Source organism: Notolabrus celidotus, chromosome 8, assembly GCF_009762535.1.
Source record: "Notolabrus celidotus isolate fNotCel1 chromosome 8, fNotCel1.pri, whole genome shotgun sequence".
Lineage (NCBI taxonomy): Eukaryota > Metazoa > Chordata > Actinopteri > Labriformes > Labridae > Notolabrus > Notolabrus celidotus.
Window position 1 is genome coordinate 484,203 of NC_048279.1, and position 22,343 is coordinate 506,545.

Genomic DNA, 22,343 nt, shown 5'->3' on the forward strand with positions numbered 1-22,343 from the left:
TACTACGTTTGAATTTAGTCTGTAGTCTGACTGTTCTGACTGAGCCAGGCGACACTGGATTTCCTGTTTCGGAATGCGGATGTAAACAACGGACAAGCTGAAAGATAAACTGCTTCTTTATCATCACTTATGATTTAAAAAGTTAAGAAGTGTGAAATAGCAAAAAACTTCAAAAATCTGGTCTGTCCTGTAACCAGGGGATACGGGCATTGGCTTCACACACACAGGTTGTAGTAAGAAATCAAAAAATCCAGTGAACGCTGATTCAAAGTTTCTTGGGAGATTTATTGCAAAAAAGGAAGAAACAACAAATAAACAAAATGAAATCAATCTTTTTGTATTAGAGTTAATCCGGGGGAATGTCGGGAGTCTTTTCTCCTGCGGTCCAAGACGGTATGCACCGTGACCCGTCTCCTTTTCCCTCTTCTCCTTAGCCCTTTTCCAATAAACATTTCTGTAGTCTGTGCATTTATCGTATTTTCATTTGAATCACGCAATCTCCAAATGCAAAGTGTTAAAGCCATGCTAGCAGGGATTCAATTTCACATTCCATGTCAAGACCCAACATCCCAGAGCCTCCTAGGAAATCCTTCCATTCAGCTGCTCCTCAATGGCCTCAAAAAGGCACATCCTGCAGGCAATGATAAAAGAATGCCTCTCACTATTTCACTGGTGCACAAGTTGGTGTTGAGATTAAGACAAGGCTGTTTTTCACCTTATATTGATTCTCTGTTAGAAGCAGTTCTCTTAATGGCTTTTTATGGTTTCCTCAGGTGTGGCGAATATACAACAAGGTCTCTCTCCTTTAATCCACAGCATGATCTCACCTTTTCTGATTTGAACATTGAAGAGCACATGTATTCCATATTCTTGAAACACTCTAAAACTGACAGATCTTGCCAAAGCACTCATGTCATTATTGCTAAAACTAATACTACTTTTTGTCCTTTCTTTTCTATGATGAAATATCTGCATCTCCGTCCCCCTACCCAACAATCGTCCCCCCTGTTCATCATCGATGGTCACAAACGTATCACGAGATCCTGGTTCTCGTCAAAGCTGCGTGTTCTCTGCCTGAGCTGCGGCCTGGAACCCGAACACTATTCCCCTCACTCCCTGAGAATTGGCGCAGCTACAACTGCAGCTCTCCATCTGCCTACCGCCACACTCAAATCCCTGGGTCGTTGGTCGTCTTCTGCATATCAACGCTATGTCAGGTTTCACAAAAAAGAGATCCTGTCTGCGCAAAGGCTCATGAGTTCCTGTGTCTAATGTTTAATAAATATTGCATCTACTTCATGCCTAATTCTGTCTTTGCATATCAGGTGGTTTGCTGGGTCATAGTTCTTGTCCAATTCAGCGTGCATTAAGTCTGCATTCTCTAGCTAGAATATTCCCTTGCAGCCAAGGTGCTCACGGGGAATGGCCACACGGTGGCTGGAGCCAGGGCCTACACATAGTAGATCCCACATCGGCTGCACCAGGCTCTAAATCTGTTAAGTTTTGGGGGCTGTTTAGTATGTTTTGTTCATCACTCCTCAATGTCTGCATGTAAACTTATCTGCAGGGAGTGATGAGGCCGGAGCCTGGGCGTCAAACTTGAATATGTATAAACAACTTAAACGTGAGTTGTCTGACTGAAATGCTTTCAATCACTCAATCTTTATTTATATAGCGCCAAATCACAGCAAATGTTCTCCAGACACTTTATAAACAGAGCAGGTCTAGACCCTCAGTGTGACTCAGAACATGCACCAGATGGTTCAGAGGTTTTACACAGCGTGGTTTTTGCTAAGTAACATATGTATAACACATTGTATAATACTGGAGACGGTCATATATGTATGTTTACGTTCATTTATCAGGCCTTCCTGTGGGAACGTGATTTGGTTACAGATTTAGAGCCACTCAGTTCATGTTGAGGTGACTTTGTGTTTGCATCTTTGAATGAGATGCAGGTTTGATGTTTGAGGGGTAAGGGGGGGGGGGGCATACATTTTTCTAGTCATATATTGTTTTTAAGTTATATTTTTGGGGCAAACTTGAAGAAAGCAGGAGGTTTACACGTGCAGGAAAGAGGACACAGACCGGACTGGAACCAGGGCAGTCCACTATATGGGTGCACAACTTAACCATTAGGCCAAGCCTGCGCCCCACCACGCATTTTTGACCCCTGGTTGCTAGCTTTTCCACCTGTACTTGTGTTCCTTCTTTTTTTCATTCAACAGAGAGAAAAGAGAAAGAGCTCAATGTGAAAGAGGTGAAGCAGGGACCACTCAGGACCCCCAGACCCTGAAAAGCCCCAGAAACCCCAGATCGAGGCAGTCCCCCCACCCCACCCTTTTCCTTTTGATTTATAATTGTGTGTGTTTCACATTTATACAGATCAACTCTTTCATTACTGGGAAAACTGGGAGTGCGTGGACAGAATTTACCAAAGACGGCTAAGGAAATGTCAGACGAAGCAGTTAAAACTAGTCAGTGGATCTGGTTTAGGAGGAATAACATCAGTTGAAGGCCAAAACAGACATAGGAAAATACTCAGTAGGGGGGAGGTAGAGCACACAGCCGAACCATGAAGGTATGAGTTGTAGTCTAGACCAGCTTCTCATCTTGGCTCTGCCTCCCCTGTCTTCTAATACCTGGCTACAGACGCCCCTTGTTGTGTGTTGGGTGGTGGGGGCTGCTCGGGGCCAGGTGCTAGAGTAGGTATCAGTGGGTTGGGTTATAGAGGTGTTCTACTAGTGGATATGATGGACAGCAGGAGCTGGCATGGAGGGGGGTCTCTCTGGGACGTCAGAGTTAACTATTTAGCCTCTCTGAGGTGTCGTGGGCCAAACTAAAGGAAACATCAGTGAAGGGAGGAGCCCACTTGATAACCTCAGTGATATGCTGGTTTTGCTCCCCATCTGCCTTTCTATCTGAGGCTTTAGGGGACATCAGGAGCCATAGGGTAGGCTACTAAAAATATCAGTAGAGGGCATAGTGGGGTGGGATTCTGCACTGAGCACTCTTCCTCTCTTTCTTTGTGTTTAACTCTAATTGTGTTTATTTCACATATGTCTTTAAATTTGCTCGGCAACACAACATTAACCGAGGTAGAGCTTGCAGAAATAACTTATTGTCTGGTCCATCGTGTGAAGGAGTCGTGATACACATGATACACATTAGAAACCAGAATCAGGGTCTTATATTATACATGTCTTGGTGTTTTTGGTGTGAATAAACATAAACAGGGAATAAGAAAAGGAAACAAATAACCAACAGGACTCCTACAGCTGAGAAACTTCAACAGAGTCAAATCAAAACTGAAGTTCTAAAAGTGGAATTTCTTATATTGTCTTGTCTTATAATACACACTAATTTTAATCTTATGTGCAAAAGATATTAACTTGTGAACATAAGTTAAAAGGTTGTGCACAATGTAGCTGTTTGTGGGCACAAGTTGGTACAGCTACAGAGTCCCATCAGATCACTGGGGCCTGACTGTTGTTTAGAACCGGGTCACAGGGGCATTGTTGTTTAGAACCCACAGGTCTATGAAGTCACAGGGGTGTTGTTCTATTGGGAGTGCATAAAACTCAAGATTGAATACAGCAGAGCTCATTTCAACTGAAATACACCAGAGAGAGATAGAGATAGAGAGATAGACAGAGATAGAGATAGAGAGATAGAGAGAGAAATATACACACAACTACGAGAGAGATCAGAGATCAGAGATCAAAGAAGAGACAGAAAAACCAAAGTTACACCTGCTCATCTAAAACATGTCTGAACAGACACAGGTGAGTACTCGCTGCAGTCACTTCAGCTTGAAACTGTTTTTGAGTTCAAAGTTTAAAGAAAGAGAGGTAGAGGTTTGAAGAGAAGGATGTCAATATGAAGCAGCAGGAGGGAGGAGGTTTAAGAGCAGGCTGGAGTCTGTCAGGCTTCACACAGAGACCAGTTAGAAACTTCACAACTGACTGAACTCAAGGTCCTGATCTGATGTGGTTTAAAGCTGAAGAAAGAAATCAGACTGTTTTCATTTTCACAATTAGAGTTCACAAATATGACACTGTTTTAAAGAGTCTGTAGAGTCTCTGGGATAATCTAGTCCAGATCTGATAAGTCTAGGTGAAGTGGTTTTTGATCAGGACCTGGTTTCATCAACCCTGTCCTTCACAGCTCAATCAGAAGCTGTGAATCAGATTTAGACTTCAGAGTGGGTGTATTTATGTTTATTATTTACATGTTTGTTAATGAAGTGTTGAGTCAGAGAGAAGACGAATAAGGACATGGAAGAATATTTGAATATATAGTGTTGGACTAATAAATCCAATCCCTCTCTGTTGTAACTGTTGTACAATGAGTAGTTATTTAAACTCCATAAGAAGACTTTGAAAGTATTTCTCCTCCTCACTAACTTAAACAATGTTTGTGGTTCCCCTGCAGATTTCTGATTTCAATCAAATGGATGAAAAACCAGAGAGCATGAAGGAAACCTTCATCGCTCCTGGGTTCTCCACAAAACCAGCAGAGATGATTGAAGAGCTGATGAACTGTGAGGATTTGTTCCAGGACAAAGACCTCACCTCCCGTCCCAGTTCTACTCCCAAAGACAAGGAGAGCTTATACTCTCTGTCTCAGAGTTCCCTGGACGAGGACCGCGTGTCCATAGCCACCTCTGTGTGGTCGTCTCCTGACTCAGACATCTCTGAGAGGATCTCCCATGACGTCCAATCAGAGGAGAGCAGGAGAGCGTCCTCCACTGGCATCAAGAAGGTGACTATAAGAGGCTGTCAGGACTGTGTCCCCTCAGCCTGCAGCACAGAGGGTTTAAACATCACTTTTTAAATATACTGTGTGATATAAATGATATAAGTCAAATGTTTGGTTTTAAGGGTTAACACATGCATACCCACTGAAACAAGGAAATAAACATCTGAGATCAATTATAATTTACAATATTTCAGTTCATTTTAGAGCAAAGAATCAGAGCAGCCCTCCCCAAACTGAAAACACCTTACAAATCCATAACAGTAATACAAAATAAAATCCTGCATCTGCATCACTACTGAAGTGTTTCAGAGCTGCAGGTGGAGAAAGTTAAAGAACAAGTTGTAGAGAAGAGCTTTCATTACATTGTATCACCTCTCTGATTCTCATAAATATAAGATCTCTAAGATGTTTGAGGTGTTTGACTGCATGTTACAAACTCCACAGGTTTTTCTTTAGTGTGTGATGATTGCAAAGATTTGAACCTTGCTCTAAATATTAAATGCAAATGTTTGTGTTTGTCCACCAGATGTCTGATTTCAGTCAAACTGACGAAGAGGCAGACGAGCTGATGGAGTGTGACGACCTTTTGGAAGATGAAGCCATGGACTTGCGTCTCGCTTTGTCTTTCCTAAATGAAGAGCGCTCTCACACTCTGTCTTGGGGTTCCCTCAGCTGGGACAGCAGGAACACATGCTACTGGAGTGACAGACCTTCCTCCTCTGCTTCCTCTTCCTCTGCCAACTCAGCCCTGTCAAATGTGACCGAAGAGGATGCTGGGACTATGACAGGCATCAATGCTCCTGTTGAGGAACAACAAGTCCATCCAGAGGAGACAGAAGATGAGATCCAAACTCCAAACTTTGGCAGATCTGCACTTCAGGAGGATAAAATCACCTCACCTCAGAGCCAAACAAAGGCTGGATCTGTGATCCAGGTGGAGGTGAGAAGATTTTGTCCAAGACCTTCAGATGATGAAGATTCATCAATCCAGGAGGAAGCAGAGGCAGGAGAGGCCAAACCAAAAGAACCAAGTGACTTTGTAACCCCTGCCAGCTCCAAGACCACCATCTCCACCAGGGGGAAGTTCTTCCAATGGATGAAGAAGAACAAAATCCACCCCCTTGAGGTTGATGTGAGCACTGGACAGAGCATAAAGAGCTCAGACTGTCCTCCAGAGACTTGCTCCTCTGTTGAAGAGGACACAGGAAAAGTCAGTGCTGAGCCAAAGACAAAGAAGGGCAATAGATTCATACGATTCTTCAGAGGCATCTTCTCAAAGGTAAAGATGCATTTATTAGCAGATTGTCTTGGGATCACTGAGGGCAATGGGCTGAAATGAGCCAGATGATGAGAGGTGTGTTTTTTGATATAACTGTTCTAAACCTTTTTTATGTCTTCCCCATAAAGAACGAGAAGAAGCTGAAGAAGAAAGAGAAGATGGAGAATGGGCAGAAAAAGACGTGTGCAGAACATCGTGTCACGCTGTCTCCATTCAGCTGGTTTGCAGCAGTGAGATGAATCACATGAACCCACCCATAACCCCCCTCTTCCATTTCACTCCCTCCTCCACAACTCTCTCCCATTTCCGGTCACCCCGACCCTCCATTCCTCTCAGACTTTCTCTTTCTGCATATTACAATAAAAATATTGATATCCAAGCTCTGAAGGTTGCAGTTTTACACTTTCATGTACCAGGTTGTTACTAAAACAGTACAACACAATGTCTGAGGTAAAACACCCCACAGTGGGGTGTGTCGTTTCTTCTCAGCAAATCTCATGATTCCTGTCCAAGTTAGAGATGTTGAGGTGTCAGGAAAACATAAAGGCAAAGAGTTTCTTATCAGTAGAGGTCAAGAGGTCAAAGAGATGACAGTTTTCACCATCATTTCATCTTTAATCATGTGTTTCAAGTTTGTGTCTCAGCTGCAGTCTTTAGCTTTGCAGAGAAGGTGTTCTTTTTTTATTTTAACACTTATATTTGATTTTGTTTTTTTCCTTCAACATAACAAAATAAAGAAAACACAAACATCAACATCATTTATTTATTTATTGATGGATTATTTATTAGGGACAGATGCAGCATACATAGACAAACTGTGAACAGCCATCTCATGCAAGTATCATAGTATTTATAGCAAATGCTAATTTGTCACACCGTCCCTAGAAGAGCTTTTAAGGGAGTAAAATATTAAAACAGTAATTTAAAATAAAAAAGAAAAGGTATTTCAAGTACAGCATGATACAATAAAACAGACATTTGGCAATGACAGAACATGTTGAAAAAGTAGACATGAGTGCAGGTTTGTTGCTGAATGAACCAGGATTTGGTGACGGTCTTAAACCTGGTGAAGTTTGTAATGAGGTTGAAGTGATCAGGAAGAGAGTTCCAGGCTTTAACTCCTTTCACAGAGAGAGCTGTTTGAGAAAATGATGTTCTGCAGAATGAGACTTTACAGGCACCACTTAAAGCTGCTCTGGTGGATCTGCTGCAGCCCTGTAGTCTCTTTATGTATTTGCAGAAAGGTTGAGGAGTAAGACCATTTAAACATTTGAACACAAACTTTGGATAATGGAAATCAATACAATTACTAAAACGTTGTATTTAATGAAAATGTGACTAGTGGTTTCTAGTCTTTGTAATATTCACAGTTCTAGAGAACTTCCTCAGTCATAGGATTTGTGCAGCATGTTTGTAAACTTCAAGTTTGCCTCATTATCATAGAATACAATAAGATGGAGGTCAACAATGTTTTCAGCAGTAAGAAGGAGGGGAGCAGCCACCATTCACACCTTCTATGTAGGTTCCATTATTCCCACCTTGTAATGTACAAATCTCTTCTTAATCTTAGCAGGAAAGTCCTATTCTCTTCTTTCTTTGATGATTTCCAGACAATTTTGTACCATGGGTGGATCTGCCTGGAACCATTTCAGGTGATTCCTTTTTTAGCAGCAACAACAAATATTTTCAAGAGATATTTAGTGTCTCCTGTTATGTCACCTGGCGGGTCACCCAAATAAAGAGAAACAAAAGTTAATGGAAATGACAATCCCATTGTATCTGTCGTGGAATTTTCATAATCTTATATATGCGTATGTAAGAATGTTTAACTATTCTATTCTTTCAGTCTCAATGTCAAGTAGAATAACTTGATTCCTATGTCATCTGTTACGGGCGAGATAGTGTCAGGGTAGTAGTCAAGGTCTCTCCCCCTGCTCCCGTCTTTATCTATGTTTCATGGCCGACTTACTGTCTCCAGAAGTTATCTAACCTTAGCGTCATCTTCGGAGGGAATAAATACCCAGCCAGCATTTCCATGTGGGCCCCAGATAGATTATATGTGGGCTGCAAATAAGGGTCCCAAGTGGGTTTGTCCGCGGGTTCCATAGAAGCCCCACCTGTAATTGCCCATATGGGCTTCAAGTGGAATCTATCCGGGCTTTACATGGGGCCTCTCTGGGCATTTCATATGGGTCCCATATAGGCCCCATCTCTATCTGAAGGAATATCTCACTGGACCTTGCGTGGTGCCCAAGTGGGCTGCAAATATGGGTATAGAGTGGGTTTGTCCGCAGGTTCCATAGAGGCCCCACCTTTAAATCGCCCATATGGGTCTAAAGTGGGATCTACTTGGGCTTGACATGGGACCTATCAGTGCAATTCATATGGGAATCATAGAGGGCCCATCTCTGCCTGAACAAATATCTCACTGGGCCTTGTGTGGGGCTCAAGTGGGTTGAAAAATAGGTTCTAAGTGGGTTTCTCTGCAGGTTTCACGGAGGCCCCACCTAGGATTGTCTATACGGGCCTCAACTGCGATCTAACCGAGCTCTACATGGGGCCTATCTGGGCAATTGATATAAGACCCATATAGGCCCCAAATACTGCCTGGAAATAAAGATCTCACTGATCCTCAAGGAGGGGGCCAACAGAGTTTCAAAATGGGTTCCATGTTGATTTGGCTAGGGTTTCCCATACTGCTCTACATGTGGGTCCCTAAACACCAAAGAAAATATTTAAGTCAGGTCATAAAATGCTAAGTACAAGATTTTCTTTTCAATACAAATTCATGTTAATTAAGTCAGTATTCAGTAACAGATACCCATTTTTTGTACTTTTGTGTAAAACTAAAGATATTTGTACAGACTAGAAAGTTGGTTTGTATGAGAATTTTCAGCACTACCTGCATCAGGTGCAGGTCAGCAGTTTCCTAGCCTGAAACAATGGCAAAAATGTAAAATAATGCACTTTAAAAAAAACGGTGCTAAGATTCACAAGAAAACTATGACACACAGCTGTGTTTAAAACAAACTTGAATTTAATATAAACTGTCCCATCATGAAAAACTAGCCATTTTACTGCATAAACATTGGGCATTGTAAGCATTGCAAATGGCTGCTTTCGCTTTACTGCTCAAAATATCATGGAATACATAACAGAAACCACAATGGCAGGCATGGGAACTATTTTTAACTACTTTTACCATAGTTAGGTCTTCACTGTTCTTTTAAAAAAAGTATACATTTCAACCTTGTAGAGCTTTGGTTTGACTTAAAACAGTGTGAATAAGAGGTTTTGGGCTATATAGGCAGAACAACTTGCGGACTATGAGTCAGTGTCATCATCACCGTCTGAGTTAAACTACCCCACTGTAACTAGTGAATGCACAAACTGCATATGTTGAGAACAGATGGTACAAAAGAGTGACAAGGTTGAACAGAAAATGAACATTGCCAACTTTGAACAAAAAAACCCCACACAAATCTTAACACAGGAGGACAGTCACAACGCTGCCCACCCACTTTTTTTTAGCTCTAGTTTTTGAAAATAAATTTGCCAATCAAACCCTCAACTGACATTTTTTTAAATCCGTATACAAACAATTGTCCGTATATAGACTTTTACCTCCAGTACCAGATCGTTGACCTCTATTGGATTTGTGTCTCATCTTGAGACTGAAGAGCCTGTGTTTCACCCCTTCTGTTGAACTCCCTCTGTGCTCTGACGGCCCGCTTGCCCCCTCTGTCCCGAGCTCCTGTAAACCATTTTGAGAAAGCCTTCTCCGCATCCTTGTGGTTTATGTCCTTTGTAAGGATGTTCTTCTTCAGTGCTCCTAGAAATAAATGAAAAAAGTATCAACCTAGTAATTCTGACAGACAAACAATTAATTATCTATTTTCTCTTAGATAATCAGAGCAATAGACTCAAGGCAACTAAAAATTGACATGCATCATAATATGAAATACAATAACTACCATTTGAAATCACAATGACATCATAGGGTAGTCTATAAAGCCCTGTATTTTGGATTTTTATAAGTTTAATTCAATGCATTCAAGTCATTAAATCCATGAAAAAAAATGCATTTGATATAAACTGACCAGGCCTCTATTGTGAAAGCCACCTACATTTTTAATAGCTGTCAAAATCAGCATTGTAAGGACCTAATCTTGTACAGAGTACTGAATTTGGTCAAGTTGCTTGATCACACAGCAAACCAATTTACATGGCCAAATGCATTTATAAAATCAATATCTGGAGTCTGAAAGCCAATTAAATTTTGAATATAAACTTTTAACCTAACATTTAAATCATTTTTCAAACCTTGGACATAAAGTGTCCATCCTATTAGATACTTAATTTTAAAGAGAACTACCGTAAACAAGATCAAATAGACGTAGCTCCCTGAAGGGTTTCTTCTCATGACGTCCAAAGAGGTTGTATTGCAGTGCCAGGTCAGGTGACATTATAAACGCCATCATTCTTCGGGTTGCGTCATCTATCGAAGAACCTCCAATTTCTCCAACCATGGCAACCTGAGAATACATAATGAAAGTTACAGAAAATAAATTCTATGGTTACTGAACAGTTGGATGATACTACCATTTCATAATTCTTCTTTATTACCCTCTGTCTATGCCCCCCAAATCCTCATTTCCCCATGCCTCTCTGTCTTCCTCTCCATGTGATACAGGTTTAGTAAAAAAAAAAAAAAAGAAAGAATGTCATGAAAAAGAAAAAGGCAGACTTTGAATGATCTGAGGCTATGAGGTTGTTATATTTGTACGTTAGATTAAAAAAAATAATCATAATAGCACAATTAATAGATAAAATATTAATAAACCCATTTAGAAATATATTTTTGTCCACATTTTGTCCACATAAAATATGACGCTATTTAGTAACCACATCTCTGTAAATTCTGAAACTCTGTGACCATGACAGCACAAGCAACATCATAAACGATGAGGACAGACTTGTCGGACACTGTTGTCGTTTCACCGAGAGATCTTTTTCTGCATTTCTTGTGCTGGATGTGAAATTATTTTCTTGACTCTATATCCACTAAACGGAGTGTGCTCATCTGTCTGTGTGTGTGTGTGTGTGTGTGTGTGTGTGTGTGTGTGTGTGTGTGTGTGTGTGTGTGTGTGCATGCACGTTTTTGTGTTTCTGTGTGCGCATCGGGGCTGAACTCTGTTGTGCGCGATACAGAGAGCAGAGGAAAATATGAACGCACAACGATGTAGATAAGTCATGTAAATAAGATAAATAACATAAGGCTATTTAGTCTGTTAAACAAAAGAACAAAGTATAGCCCTGATCTATAAGAGAGGTAACCTTAAATTACTTGTGCTTTGATCTGGCGCTATACAGAAAATAAATTAACATTGAAATATTTTGATCTCATTAAATTAAATTATAAAAAAATTCTAAATGCACCTGCAATTTTTAATTTTTTTGTGTGTAATTTATTCAAAAAATAAATAAAATAAAATCGGGGAGGGGGGGCTCCAAGGAAAAAAGGTTGGGAACCACTGTGATAGATGATACGTGCAACCAGCAGCTGATAGATGAGTTACTGACAAGTGACTGACAAGAAGCAAGTGCAAATACAGTAAAAAGTTAATGAGACTTGAACTTACAACCCTTGACATGAACTCCAAGTCTGACAGCTTCTCGTTCATGGCCTGGACATCATCAATAGTTGTTAACGGAAACACTGCTCCCTGTGGTGGTTCTGACAACGTCGAAGCCTCTCTTTGCTTCAGCAAAGTGTTAAGCATTTTGCTATGCACTCTCTGTGTGTCCTTCACTTCCTCAAGTACAGTTAGCAATTTTATACACATGGCTTCTCCAAGGCTACTGGCACTGTTAAGACTTGAGGAGGCGCTACTGGCACTGCTCACACATGAGGTGGCACTCGGGCTTCTCAGAGTTGGAGTGGCACTCGGGCTTCTCAGAGTGGCACTCGGGCTTCTCAGAGTTGGAGTGGCACTGGGGCTTCTCAGAGTTGGAGTGGCACTCAGGCTTCTCAGAGTTGGAGTGGCACTGGGGCTTCTCAGAGTTGGAGTGGCACTCGGGCTTCTCAGAGTTGGAGTGGCACTCGGGCTTCTCAGAGTTGGAGTGGCACTGGGGCTTCTCAGAGTTGGAGTGGCACTCGGGCTTCTCAGAGTTGGAGTGGCACTCGGGCTTCTCAGAGTTGGAGTGGCACTCGGGCTTCTCAGAGTTGGAGTGGCACTGGGGCTTCTCAGACTCGGGGTGGCACTGGGACTTCTCAGAGTTGGGGTGGCACTGGGGCTTCTCAGACTCGGGGTAGCACTGGGGCTTCTCAGAGTCGGGGTAGCACTGGGGCTTCTCAGAGTCGGGGTAGCACTGGGGCTTCTCAGAGTCGGGGTAGCACTGGGGCTTCTCAGAGTCGGGGTAGCACTGGGGCTTTGCAGAGTCGGGGTGGCACTGGGGCTTTGCAGAGTCGGGGTGGAACTATAGTCATTTACTCTGTATGGTGTACTGGTGCTTCCTGAGTAAGCATCGTGACTGGTTACTCTCGCACTTACAATTGGCTTATATGCTTTAAAATGGCTACCAAATTCAATGGGAGGAGAGGGAGGCACTTCATCGTCACCACATGTATCAGATTCCTCTTCACTTGATTCAAGGGGTGGGGCTCTCATGGATCGCCTACATTAAGATAAAAGTAAAGAGAAGTTACTCAAATGTTATCAAGACAGTGCTAGGCGTACATACATTAACATAATGCAAATACTGCATTGCATTCCATCCCATCTGTTTTTGTTCCCATTTGTTGAATTAACAATACTAATTAACTGGCAGCATCAAAGTACACAGCTGAACAAAGTCAGGTTATAGTAAGAAAATGTGGTCAATTTGTATCTGATAGGCGTTTCACTTGGTGTTATCGGTGTTATCCACAAGTATGTGTCTTAAAAGTCTTATGCCAAATAAATAAAAGGCAGATTATTCTTTGTCAGCTGCATTGATAACTTAGGAATCAGTTGAATTGTTATAATTGATTGTCTTTGTCTGATGGTACATTGAGGACCTTAATAATAGTAAACAGGTGGAGCAATTTAGAAAATATGGAGAGGAAAGATTAGAAATTACTGATGAGTCTGGACTCCCAGGGAGGAAGCTCAGGCCAACCAGCATGGAACAAAGCATGTCCCAAAGGTAGAAGGAGGCTGGTAGTGGAGCTGGTACATAGACAGAAGGAGGTAGTAAGGTGCACTAAGGCTGTGACCCAGGCTAAGCAGGGACAGTGGGTGCGTCTCAAAGCTCTTAACTGCAGTCTCCTCTCTCCTCTGCCAAACCGGAAGTAGTTACTGACCCGCCATTTTAAATTGCGTCCCAAAGCTCCTAACGCTGCTGGAGGAGAGAGGAGTGAGGACGGAGGAGACTGATCGGAGGAGGGATAATCGAGGAGACACGGGAGCAGACTTCACGGAAGTCTTTTCTCTGACAGACACGCCCCCTTAACAAATACCTCTCACTGATTGGACGCTGCAGTGGCTCGGACTTAACTGAAACTTAACTTCAGCTGAGTTTAATAATAATGAAAAGATGGACCTTAAAACAGTCACTAAGGGTGCCCTGAAACAGATCATAAACATCCGTCTGTGTGTGATGAGCTGAGATTAAAAAGTGTTTGATGTGAGTTTCAAACACGAAATACTGAACATAAAATCAAAATAACAGGATCACTCCTGAGTTTTATATCTGATTGTTTATTTCAGATTCACTGTCTGATTAAATAGAGACATAACATCTAATATCATAGATAGAATAGATATATTCATGGTCAGTTATTTCTCCTGTTAGTTTCCCCATTTGTTCTGGTTTTCTTCATGAAGAGAATTAAAGTCTGACAGTAAAGTTTGTCTGTTAGTAAAAACACTTGTTATATTTCCCGTCATGTTAATAAAGTTTCATATGAGGCTGATCATTAATGAGCACGGGGTTTGAAAAGAGGTGCATGGTTTATATTTTCTCTTAAAATAATAAATAATTTAATAATGATGCATTTTACCGGTGAATCGATCCGTGATGCTTCAGGACAGAATAAACAGAGAGCAGATTCTCTTCATGTGCAGGTGTGTGTTAAACAGGTAAACACAGAGACAGAGCTCTGTTACTGTTTATATTTATCAGAGTTATTACAGTGAACATGTGTGCAGACACAAACAGCTGTTAGAGCCGTCATCACAAACCGACGTCGCTTCACTTGACGCTCCGGAGGAGAGAACGTCTCATTTCTCTTAATACAAATCTCCTCGTTTCCTCTCTCCTCTCGTTTCATTTCCTTGCATCTCTGGTGGGCGGGGCTAAGACGCGAGTGAACGATGCGAGGATGGAAGATAAGAGCTTTGAGACGCACCCAGTGTGTGGGTGAAGAGAAGAGGGAACTAAGGTGAAGGGACCTATGAAGTATAGAGGATAGTCAGGTCTGGGGTGCTATCACTGCAGAACGTAAACTTCTGGGTCGACAGGGACCCATCATGTTCAATTGTGCTCAAGGTCATGTAGCACAAGTTAACCTTTCAACTTTAGTTCAGGATAAACTCATAACAAACATTAGAAATAATAAGGTTAATTTAACTCAGAAAACTTTAGAATCTAAAAGAGGAAGAACAAATTTGATAAATATTCATACCAAGGAGACTTGGATAAGGTTATTCAAAATTGTATGAAAATTTCAACAAAATAAATGAACATAGATTAAATTATTTCACAATGACAAAATAAATTAAAATCCTTTTTTGCTCAAAAAGTCTTTTTCATGCTCTTCAGTTCAGTTTAATCAATGTCTTCTTTCAAAACATTTAGTTTAATTTCAGTCCAACTTAGGGCGTTTTCACATCAGGCCCAGTTATTTCGAACCATGCTGCCATACATGAAAAAGAAAATCCTCTGCTGGGCTGGGCTGCAGTCAGGCTGAGCAGCATTGTGTAATGGAAAAGCCCCATTTGTCACTTTCTGGCAAGGGGACATCACTGTCACTCCCATCTCATCTGAAAATACCTGTCCTTTTCCCCCTCCCTCCTCTCAGTACCAAATTGCTAATTTTGTGTGTATTTTTTCAAAAATGTAAGTGGGCGGAGTCAGCTTTGACTTTGGGATTCATTTACACTCAAATTTATCTTTAAAAATACATATATTAGGCAAAGAGGAAAAACAAAATTTCGATCCATGTATAATGTGAACTTAACCCAGAAATTAAATTAAGTATTACTTATAATAAATTATCTATAGTAATAGTATGTGAATAATATAATAGTTAATAAATAATGCAATAACAGATTTAAACACAATCCCAGCATAAACGGGAATAAAGGGTGTGACAGACAATTTTTTGGTGGAAATTTGTTTCAGTTAAAATCAGAGATGGTCATGCAGGTCAAAAGACTTAAGCAGACAATGAGTCTGTTATTATGGATACAAACTTGAACATGCATTAAAGGCTAAATAAAGCTTTCTGATATTAATCACAGCTTTTTAAGGCTTGTATCATTAAAATCTTTCAGGTCAGACCAGGAAACCATTCAAAATTAGAGCACAAATTTGTTTCATAGGTTTAGCCCTTTAATTTCACTCTCAAAAGATTGATGTTATTACTTTTAAATGTACTAAATTTTCTTACAGGGGACCATGCCCCTGACCCCCCCTAAAAAGGTCTGAGTACGCATGTATAGAACTGTACCACTTCTGAACTGAACCCTGAACAGTGTGGTTGCCAGGACAGTGTGACAGTGAGTTGTTCTCTGGTTTTCCATCTGTGTATGAGCTTTGTTCAACATGTACCTATTCGGTACATGTCTGTACCGTATCGAGAGACCTGCACCAAATTGGTACAGTATGAAGTCCTACCTTTACACCACTAGAAGATACCATACCCAAAGCTCAGGTAAAGGAATCAGTCTTGGAATCTTCCTATCCTTACAAAATAAATAGGACTATTGAACCTGGGGTGTACTCAAAAATGTATAAGCCTCTGAGAATATAGTTTCTTAGACAGACATTTAGTTCTAGTGCTTTACTTGATGTGTTTAAGTACACTTACCTTCTTTGTCTCTTCTTTGGTACATCGTTGTCTGTTTGAAGATCAGAAGTAGCCTCTGCTCGTGCAAGCTTGCGTCGAGCATCCTCATATGTGTCTGTCAAGTGACAAAAACAAAACAAAACATATGGTTACAGCTAAATTGTTACACCTACCCCCTGCCATCCACAACCAAAAAACCCTTTTCTTTACCTGCATGTCCAAGTGCACGCACACTGTATGTCCCCCATGAAGCATCTGGTCTTTGCCGCTGTTTCACTGCCTTGGTGACATTAAGATTGTGGCCTGCTGGCCAAAAACTGTCCGTCTTGTCCTCATCAGTGAACCAACATGATGGAATAATATCCACAAGAGCCCTTCCTTCACTTGACACTTCCTCTCTGAACTCCACAATGCTGAAGAGGGGCATGCTGCAAAGTTAATATTAGGTAGATCAACAGTCGTGTAACTGGGGAAAAGCCACTTTTTCATCTTGAACAGGAAGCAGTATCAGTTTTTTTGTCAAGTCAGTCAGAAGCACGCCATGAAGCCTGTCAGTGAGCTGTGTCACCTTTCTGATCCCCATACAAGAAACGTCAATAGGATAATTGTAAAAGCATCCTTGTCGCTCGTAAAACTGGCACACAGCATACACTTCTCCAGATGCTGCAGACTCCACAATGTTCTTCACAACAGCAACTTTGGCCTCAACATCAAAGCAGTTGTTGCCTTGAGAGCAAGATATAATGTTTCCCTCGTATATGTACCTTTTGTACTGTATACAAGAAGGAAAGTTTGAGAGAGTTGGACCACATGCATGTGGTGGTTGAGGCTTGTTCCTCATTTCCTTGATCTTTCCTTGAGGACAGCTGGGTTTTTCACCTAAGCGTCGAACAACTTGTTGGACAGGGTTTTGTGGTCTTCTTACCAGCCTCTTTAATGTTCCCAGATAATTTTCGAAAGGAAAACATGAAACATTGTCTAGGGGACCAAACTTCCTTGCATCATCAGCCAGATGAATTAAAGAGTGGGTGTTGTACACAATGTGCTCTGTTCCATAAATCTTTGCAAAATTGGTCACATAACATTTCAATAGTTTGTCCGCATAATCACAGTATTTGCTACACAAAGCTGGGCTAAGAAGAATTCTTATTGCTACAGACAGCAACATAAAGTTCTTGTATAGTCTTGGAGGTAAACGTCCTTTAAGAACCACGGGGCCTGTGTACAACAGAAACTGTCTGAATTCTGTGGCCTTCCACTGACTGTATTCCATGAGTGACCGTGGTTTTCGAGCAAAATTCCTCGGCAGATGTCCTCTGATTATTTTTAAAGGGGACATATCATGCTTTTTTCATCAATATATATTGGTCTAAGAGGTCCCAAAAACATGTATTTAAAGTTTATGCTCAAAAAAACACTTTGAAATCAGATTTTGGCATGCCTGAAAAGTCCTTTTCTTCAGCAGTCCTCAGAACACTCTGTTTTCCCTCTGACCACGCCCCCTCCGGAAGTGGATGTGCCTCGGCTCTCCAGCACGTTGATCTAATGTTTACATGTTGGCTGAATATACACGGCTGCTCAGAGATCGCGTTACTTCAACCCTCTGAATCTGATCCTGACGGAGAGGCGCCTGTAGCAGGACCTTTCTGAAGGATTGGTCATAGATTTAGTGTTTCTTGTTGTTTTATTTATCAGTATGTAGACGTGTGTCTTGGTACACAGCTACGAGCATGTAGCTATGTGGCTATGCTAACTAGCGCTAGCACTTATCCATGATAAATCATCCACTAGATCTTCAAATCTGCAGACGTGGGGAGTAAACCCGACCTCTGCCAGAAAGGCAGCGGGACCTTTTATGAAGGATTGGTCACAGATTTAGTGTTTCTTGTTGTTTTATTTGTCAGTATGTCGACGTGTGTCTTGGTACACAGCTACAGCTACAGCTACAGCTATGAACATATAGCTATGTGGCTATGCTAATTAGCGCTAGCACTTATCCATGACAAATAAAAATCATCCACTATATCTTCAAATCTGCAGACGTGGGGAGTAAAACCGACCTTTGTGTTTATTAAGACAGCCTACAACTAGCATGCCTCCCTCCTAAGCTCCTTGTTAGCACACATTTGTGCAGGTAATGAAAAACGGAGGAGGGATTCAGTATTATTTTATACAGTCTATGGGCTGAACAAGCTCCGAGCTCTGACTTCCTGTTACAGACCGGATATTGTTGTTACGTAACAAAAACACGGAAGTCTGAAACGGCTCGTTTCACACACATTTACAGAAAGGTGTAGAAATCAAAACAGGGGCAGAATGGATTTTTTTCATTCTTGGGGGGTTTGTAGACATGCCAGGGACACATATTTCAGGTAAAGAACCATTAAAAAGTCAATTTTGCATGATATGTCACCTTTAAGTGGCTGGAGATAACTGCAATGGTGGCTGCAGAAACCCTACACCGTAATGGTCCTTTGATCCACAGACTCACAAGTTTTCGCACATTTCCTAGGCAAACTAGATGCATGTAGTCAAGAACAAAGCCTGACACCATTCCCATGCCTAGCTCTTGTAGGGGTGAAACACCATGATGATGTTCCTCATCTGCCATATGTTCAAACTGTTCATCTGTTCTCAGTGGTGCAGCCAGATCTGGAAATACAACCCTGTTCTCTGTTCGAACTCCATGCTCGGTACAGCGTTCACAGGAGCTGTAACCTGAATGACCCTTGGTACGTTTTAAGAAGGCACGGGCAGGGGCATCACAGATAAAGGCATCAGGAAGTGCAATCTTGTAATGTATTTCATTGTAATGTAAACCCACCTGAGTTACATGCTTCAGGTCCTGGATGAAGTCCTTCAGGTATTCCTCAACAGAATTAGGCTTTGTAGGACCTGCATACAGACCAATGATAATAACATTACATCCTGGAATTTCTTTGACTTTGGCCAAAATAGGCCATAACTCCATTTTTGAGCTTCGGAAGAGGGGCAATCCATCAATGTTGACACGAAGAGTTAGAGACTCAACTGAAGGTTGAGATTGCTGTGATAGCAATGTAGTTAGAGCATTTGATATCCCAAAATGATGATAACACCCATCTCCAATGTCTTTGACTTCACATGTTTTTGAAGTTGATAAAAGAGTCCTTGGATCTTTGGGAAGATCCAGGCCGCACTGCACTAAAATTTGTAGTAGTTCTGACAGGGCACTGTGTGAAATGTTGCGACTTGCTGCCCAATCAGCCAACTTCCTTTTGACATCAGTGCAAGGGTCAGTTTCTTCAATGCAACCCTCAGAATCAAATTCTTCATTGCTGTCACTGGATAACATGTCATAATCCGGTTCTTGGTCACTTTCATATTGAAAATCCTGCAAATCCAACACTTCCATTTGAATATGGCTTTCTGGTTCGATGACATGGCCTGGATTTGATGAGACACTATTTTTGAGACCATAATGTTCGAACATCCGCAACTGCTCCGCAACTCTTGCTTTAATTCGTCTCTGTTTAGTCCGCGAGCTACTGTGGTAATCCATTTTTGGATCTGAAACAAAATAGATTAACAACTAGTTAGAGATGAGAATGAACAGTTCTAAGGCATCATATTCACAAAACTTAAGCATTCATTTAGTTTAGCATTCATCGTGGACAGACCAGGCTGATGTGAGCCTACACAGGGCAGACTTTCATGACTTCATGCAAAGTAGATCTCTGCACTCACATGCTGATCAACCAAAGACACACTTCGGACCGCCTCCCTGCATTTCATGCTGACAGTGTCTTCAGCAAATAAATAAATATGAGCGCAGAGCCCTTTTATTTATCTATTTATTGATATTTATTGTATTTTTATATTATTGTATTTATTTCCACCTTATATTAAATTTTTGAGTCCTATTTTTATGTAATTTTTCTTTCTTTATTTTTATATATATATATATATATATATATATATATATATATATATATATATACACACACACACGCACATATATATAAATTTATTTTTATTTTTTTACCCACAGGATGTTGAGTGCGCTCTGTCAACGTTGCATGCTACGCAGTAAAGACGTTCCCATTCTAATCAATACAGCATCACCCTGAGTCTATCTTTGATGCTTCCACAGAGCAGACAGCATCAGACAGGAAGTCAAGCGTGGAAGAGGCCCATGTCATCCGGTGAATTCCAAAATAAAACACCATATGTGGACTCCTGACTGTTAATTAGTTAAGGCAGATGAGAAATACTCCCTGGTTATGGATTTATCATTAACATAGAACAACCCCATGGTCTATCCCTGATCCATGTCAACCATAACAGGACTTAAAGCTGTTAACTCTGTCTGAAGGTACAGGTAAAGTAGAACATAGTTTACATTACTAAACAGGAATAAACCTGGAAAAACGAAATTTTAAAAACACTGTTGCTTGTTCACATACAGTAGAAGCACAACGGTCACAGAATAATATCAAAATTTAGCAGGAAATAGATCGCAGAAAGGCAAATCAACCTGTTGTATGTTGTTTTCTGTATACTGAGCCCAGCTGCCATGGGATGCGCTACACTGCTACTACGCTGCTTCTACGCTGCAAACACACTTCCAGCGGGCATCTGCACAACGACGAGCGCTGCCTGGCAGAGCCGGGACGGGATGCTGACGGAACGCACCCAGCACGGATCCTGTGGGTTTTGGGCTTTATATCAACATCGTGCATCTGTGTAATTTCACAGCACAAATGAATACAAACATGCGTTGCTAGGTCAGTCTTGTTATAACGAGGATATCTGCTGTGGAAATCTATTTCCACGGACAGATTTAGCGCAGACAGCCTTTAATTTCTGCACAGCCTTTGAATAACACTTTCCCGCTGCCCCACTCCAGCAGCTATAGCCCACTGTCAGACACCTACAGACCAGAATCAGCCTCTCAATAGGCATCTTGCCCTTGGCACCGACGTGCGTTAATCAAGCTATGGAGTCAACCACCCGTCCCTCATCTCATCTTTATTTCAGATACTAATTTGGAACTAAACAAGAAATAGTGTCGTTATCTCAATTACATTATCCTCTCAACTTTACAAAAACCCGCGCGGTCTACGTGGCTAATGTTACCTGCTAGCTGCACCACCTGTAAGGCCAGACTGTTCAGCCAGCTAGCTTACCATGCCACATCTAACTCCGATCCTCCTGAACATAATAAACTTAATGTCACACATAAATCAAGCAACGATAACATGGACCATAATACGGGAAAACCAGTTGTTCAAAATAGTTTAACAATTTGTCTTACCTTTTGCAAGGATATCTCTGCAAACGAAAAGGGAAGAATGAGGTAGATGCCAAGATTCGCGCTGAAATGCGTCTTTTCAAAATTATCCATCCGCCAGGGTTGTCAGGCCTGTGTGACCAATCCATGGACCAAACTAGTAGTGATGGGAAGTGCGGCTCTTTTCAGAGAGACGGCTCTTTTGATTTGGCTCGCAAAGAAGAGCCGACTTTTTCGTCGGATCTTTTGTAGCCGTATATTGTAACTTTGCAAAAACTAACAGTTTGTTTTGAAAACCCTTTTACATACAGTTTTTTTTTATGAGAAGCCTTAAAATTGCCTAATTTTGTGAATTTATTCTGTTACAAAAGCATTCTTACTTTTGTTTAGTATTTTAATCAAACTTTTTTATTGCATAAATTAACAAAAAAACGCAAACATATCCATAGAACAGAACCAAAACCAAACTCAAGCAAACATTATGTAGGCATTGAGAAAAATCAGATGCCTCAGCTCGGATGGGCTGATCCGATTTCTCCCAGATGTAGCCACAATACACAGCCTCCCCTCCATCACCTTCACCAGACGTGATGACATTTCACCACACAAAAGGTTTCGGTCTGGCACTACTTAGTGAAATGGAGGAATACTTTTAAGTGCTTCACATGTAGGATGTAGAAATAGGCAATACTTTTCTTTTCTGTCTCTTTTCTTTCTTTTTTCTTATTTTTTTTTAAATTTCATACAATTTGGGTATCTTTTGATGTTAGTAAACTGATACTGATACTGAAACCTATACTTTAGAAGAAAGAATAAAATATTGGACTATTATTTTTTTAAAAGGTATACATTTCTGGAAAATAAAAAAATGTATCTAGGTCATCAAGAAATGTATTTACTTACAATAAATGTATCTTAATAACTTAACTTCAATTTACTTGAATTTAAAAACTTCAATTAATTGAAATGTTTGTGTA

The 22,343-nt window shown here is 40.9% G+C and overlaps 2 protein-coding genes across 4 annotated transcripts; one reads left to right on the forward strand and one right to left on the reverse strand.

Moving 5' to 3' along the window:
• Positions 1-3,544: 3,544 nt before the first annotated feature.
• LOC117817737 lies at positions 3,545-6,419 on the forward strand. Its single transcript, XM_034690495.1, has 4 exons — positions 3,545-3,785; positions 4,435-4,764; positions 5,288-6,040; positions 6,169-6,419. Exons 1-4 carry the CDS (start codon positions 3,768-3,770, stop codon positions 6,277-6,279), a joined length of 1,212 nt encoding a protein of 403 aa, XP_034546386.1. The 5' UTR covers positions 3,545-3,767; the 3' UTR covers positions 6,280-6,419.
• A 6,254-nt stretch (positions 6,420-12,673) lies between these two features.
• On the reverse strand, positions 12,674-21,490 carry LOC117817727. 3 transcript variants are annotated; one of them, XR_004632190.1, is made up of 3 exons: positions 16,305-16,378; positions 16,116-16,209; positions 12,674-12,718 (listed from the first exon to the last, which is right to left on the reverse strand). XR_004632190.1 is itself a non-coding variant. In XM_034690483.1 (3 exons), the coding sequence occupies exons 1-3, from the start codon at positions 19,486-19,488 to the stop codon at positions 12,708-12,710; spliced, it is 675 nt and encodes a 224-aa protein (XP_034546374.1). In that variant the 5' UTR covers positions 19,489-19,531; the 3' UTR covers positions 12,674-12,707. The 3 variants fall into 3 exon arrangements, 1 of the variants encoding a protein (XP_034546374.1); XM_034690483.1 differs by lacking the exon at positions 16,305-16,378 and adding an exon at positions 18,919-19,531; XR_004632189.1 differs by lacking the exons at positions 12,674-12,718; positions 16,116-16,209; positions 16,305-16,378 and adding exons at positions 16,414-16,522; positions 18,919-18,989; positions 21,391-21,490.
• Between the last annotated feature and the right edge of the window lie 853 nt (positions 21,491-22,343).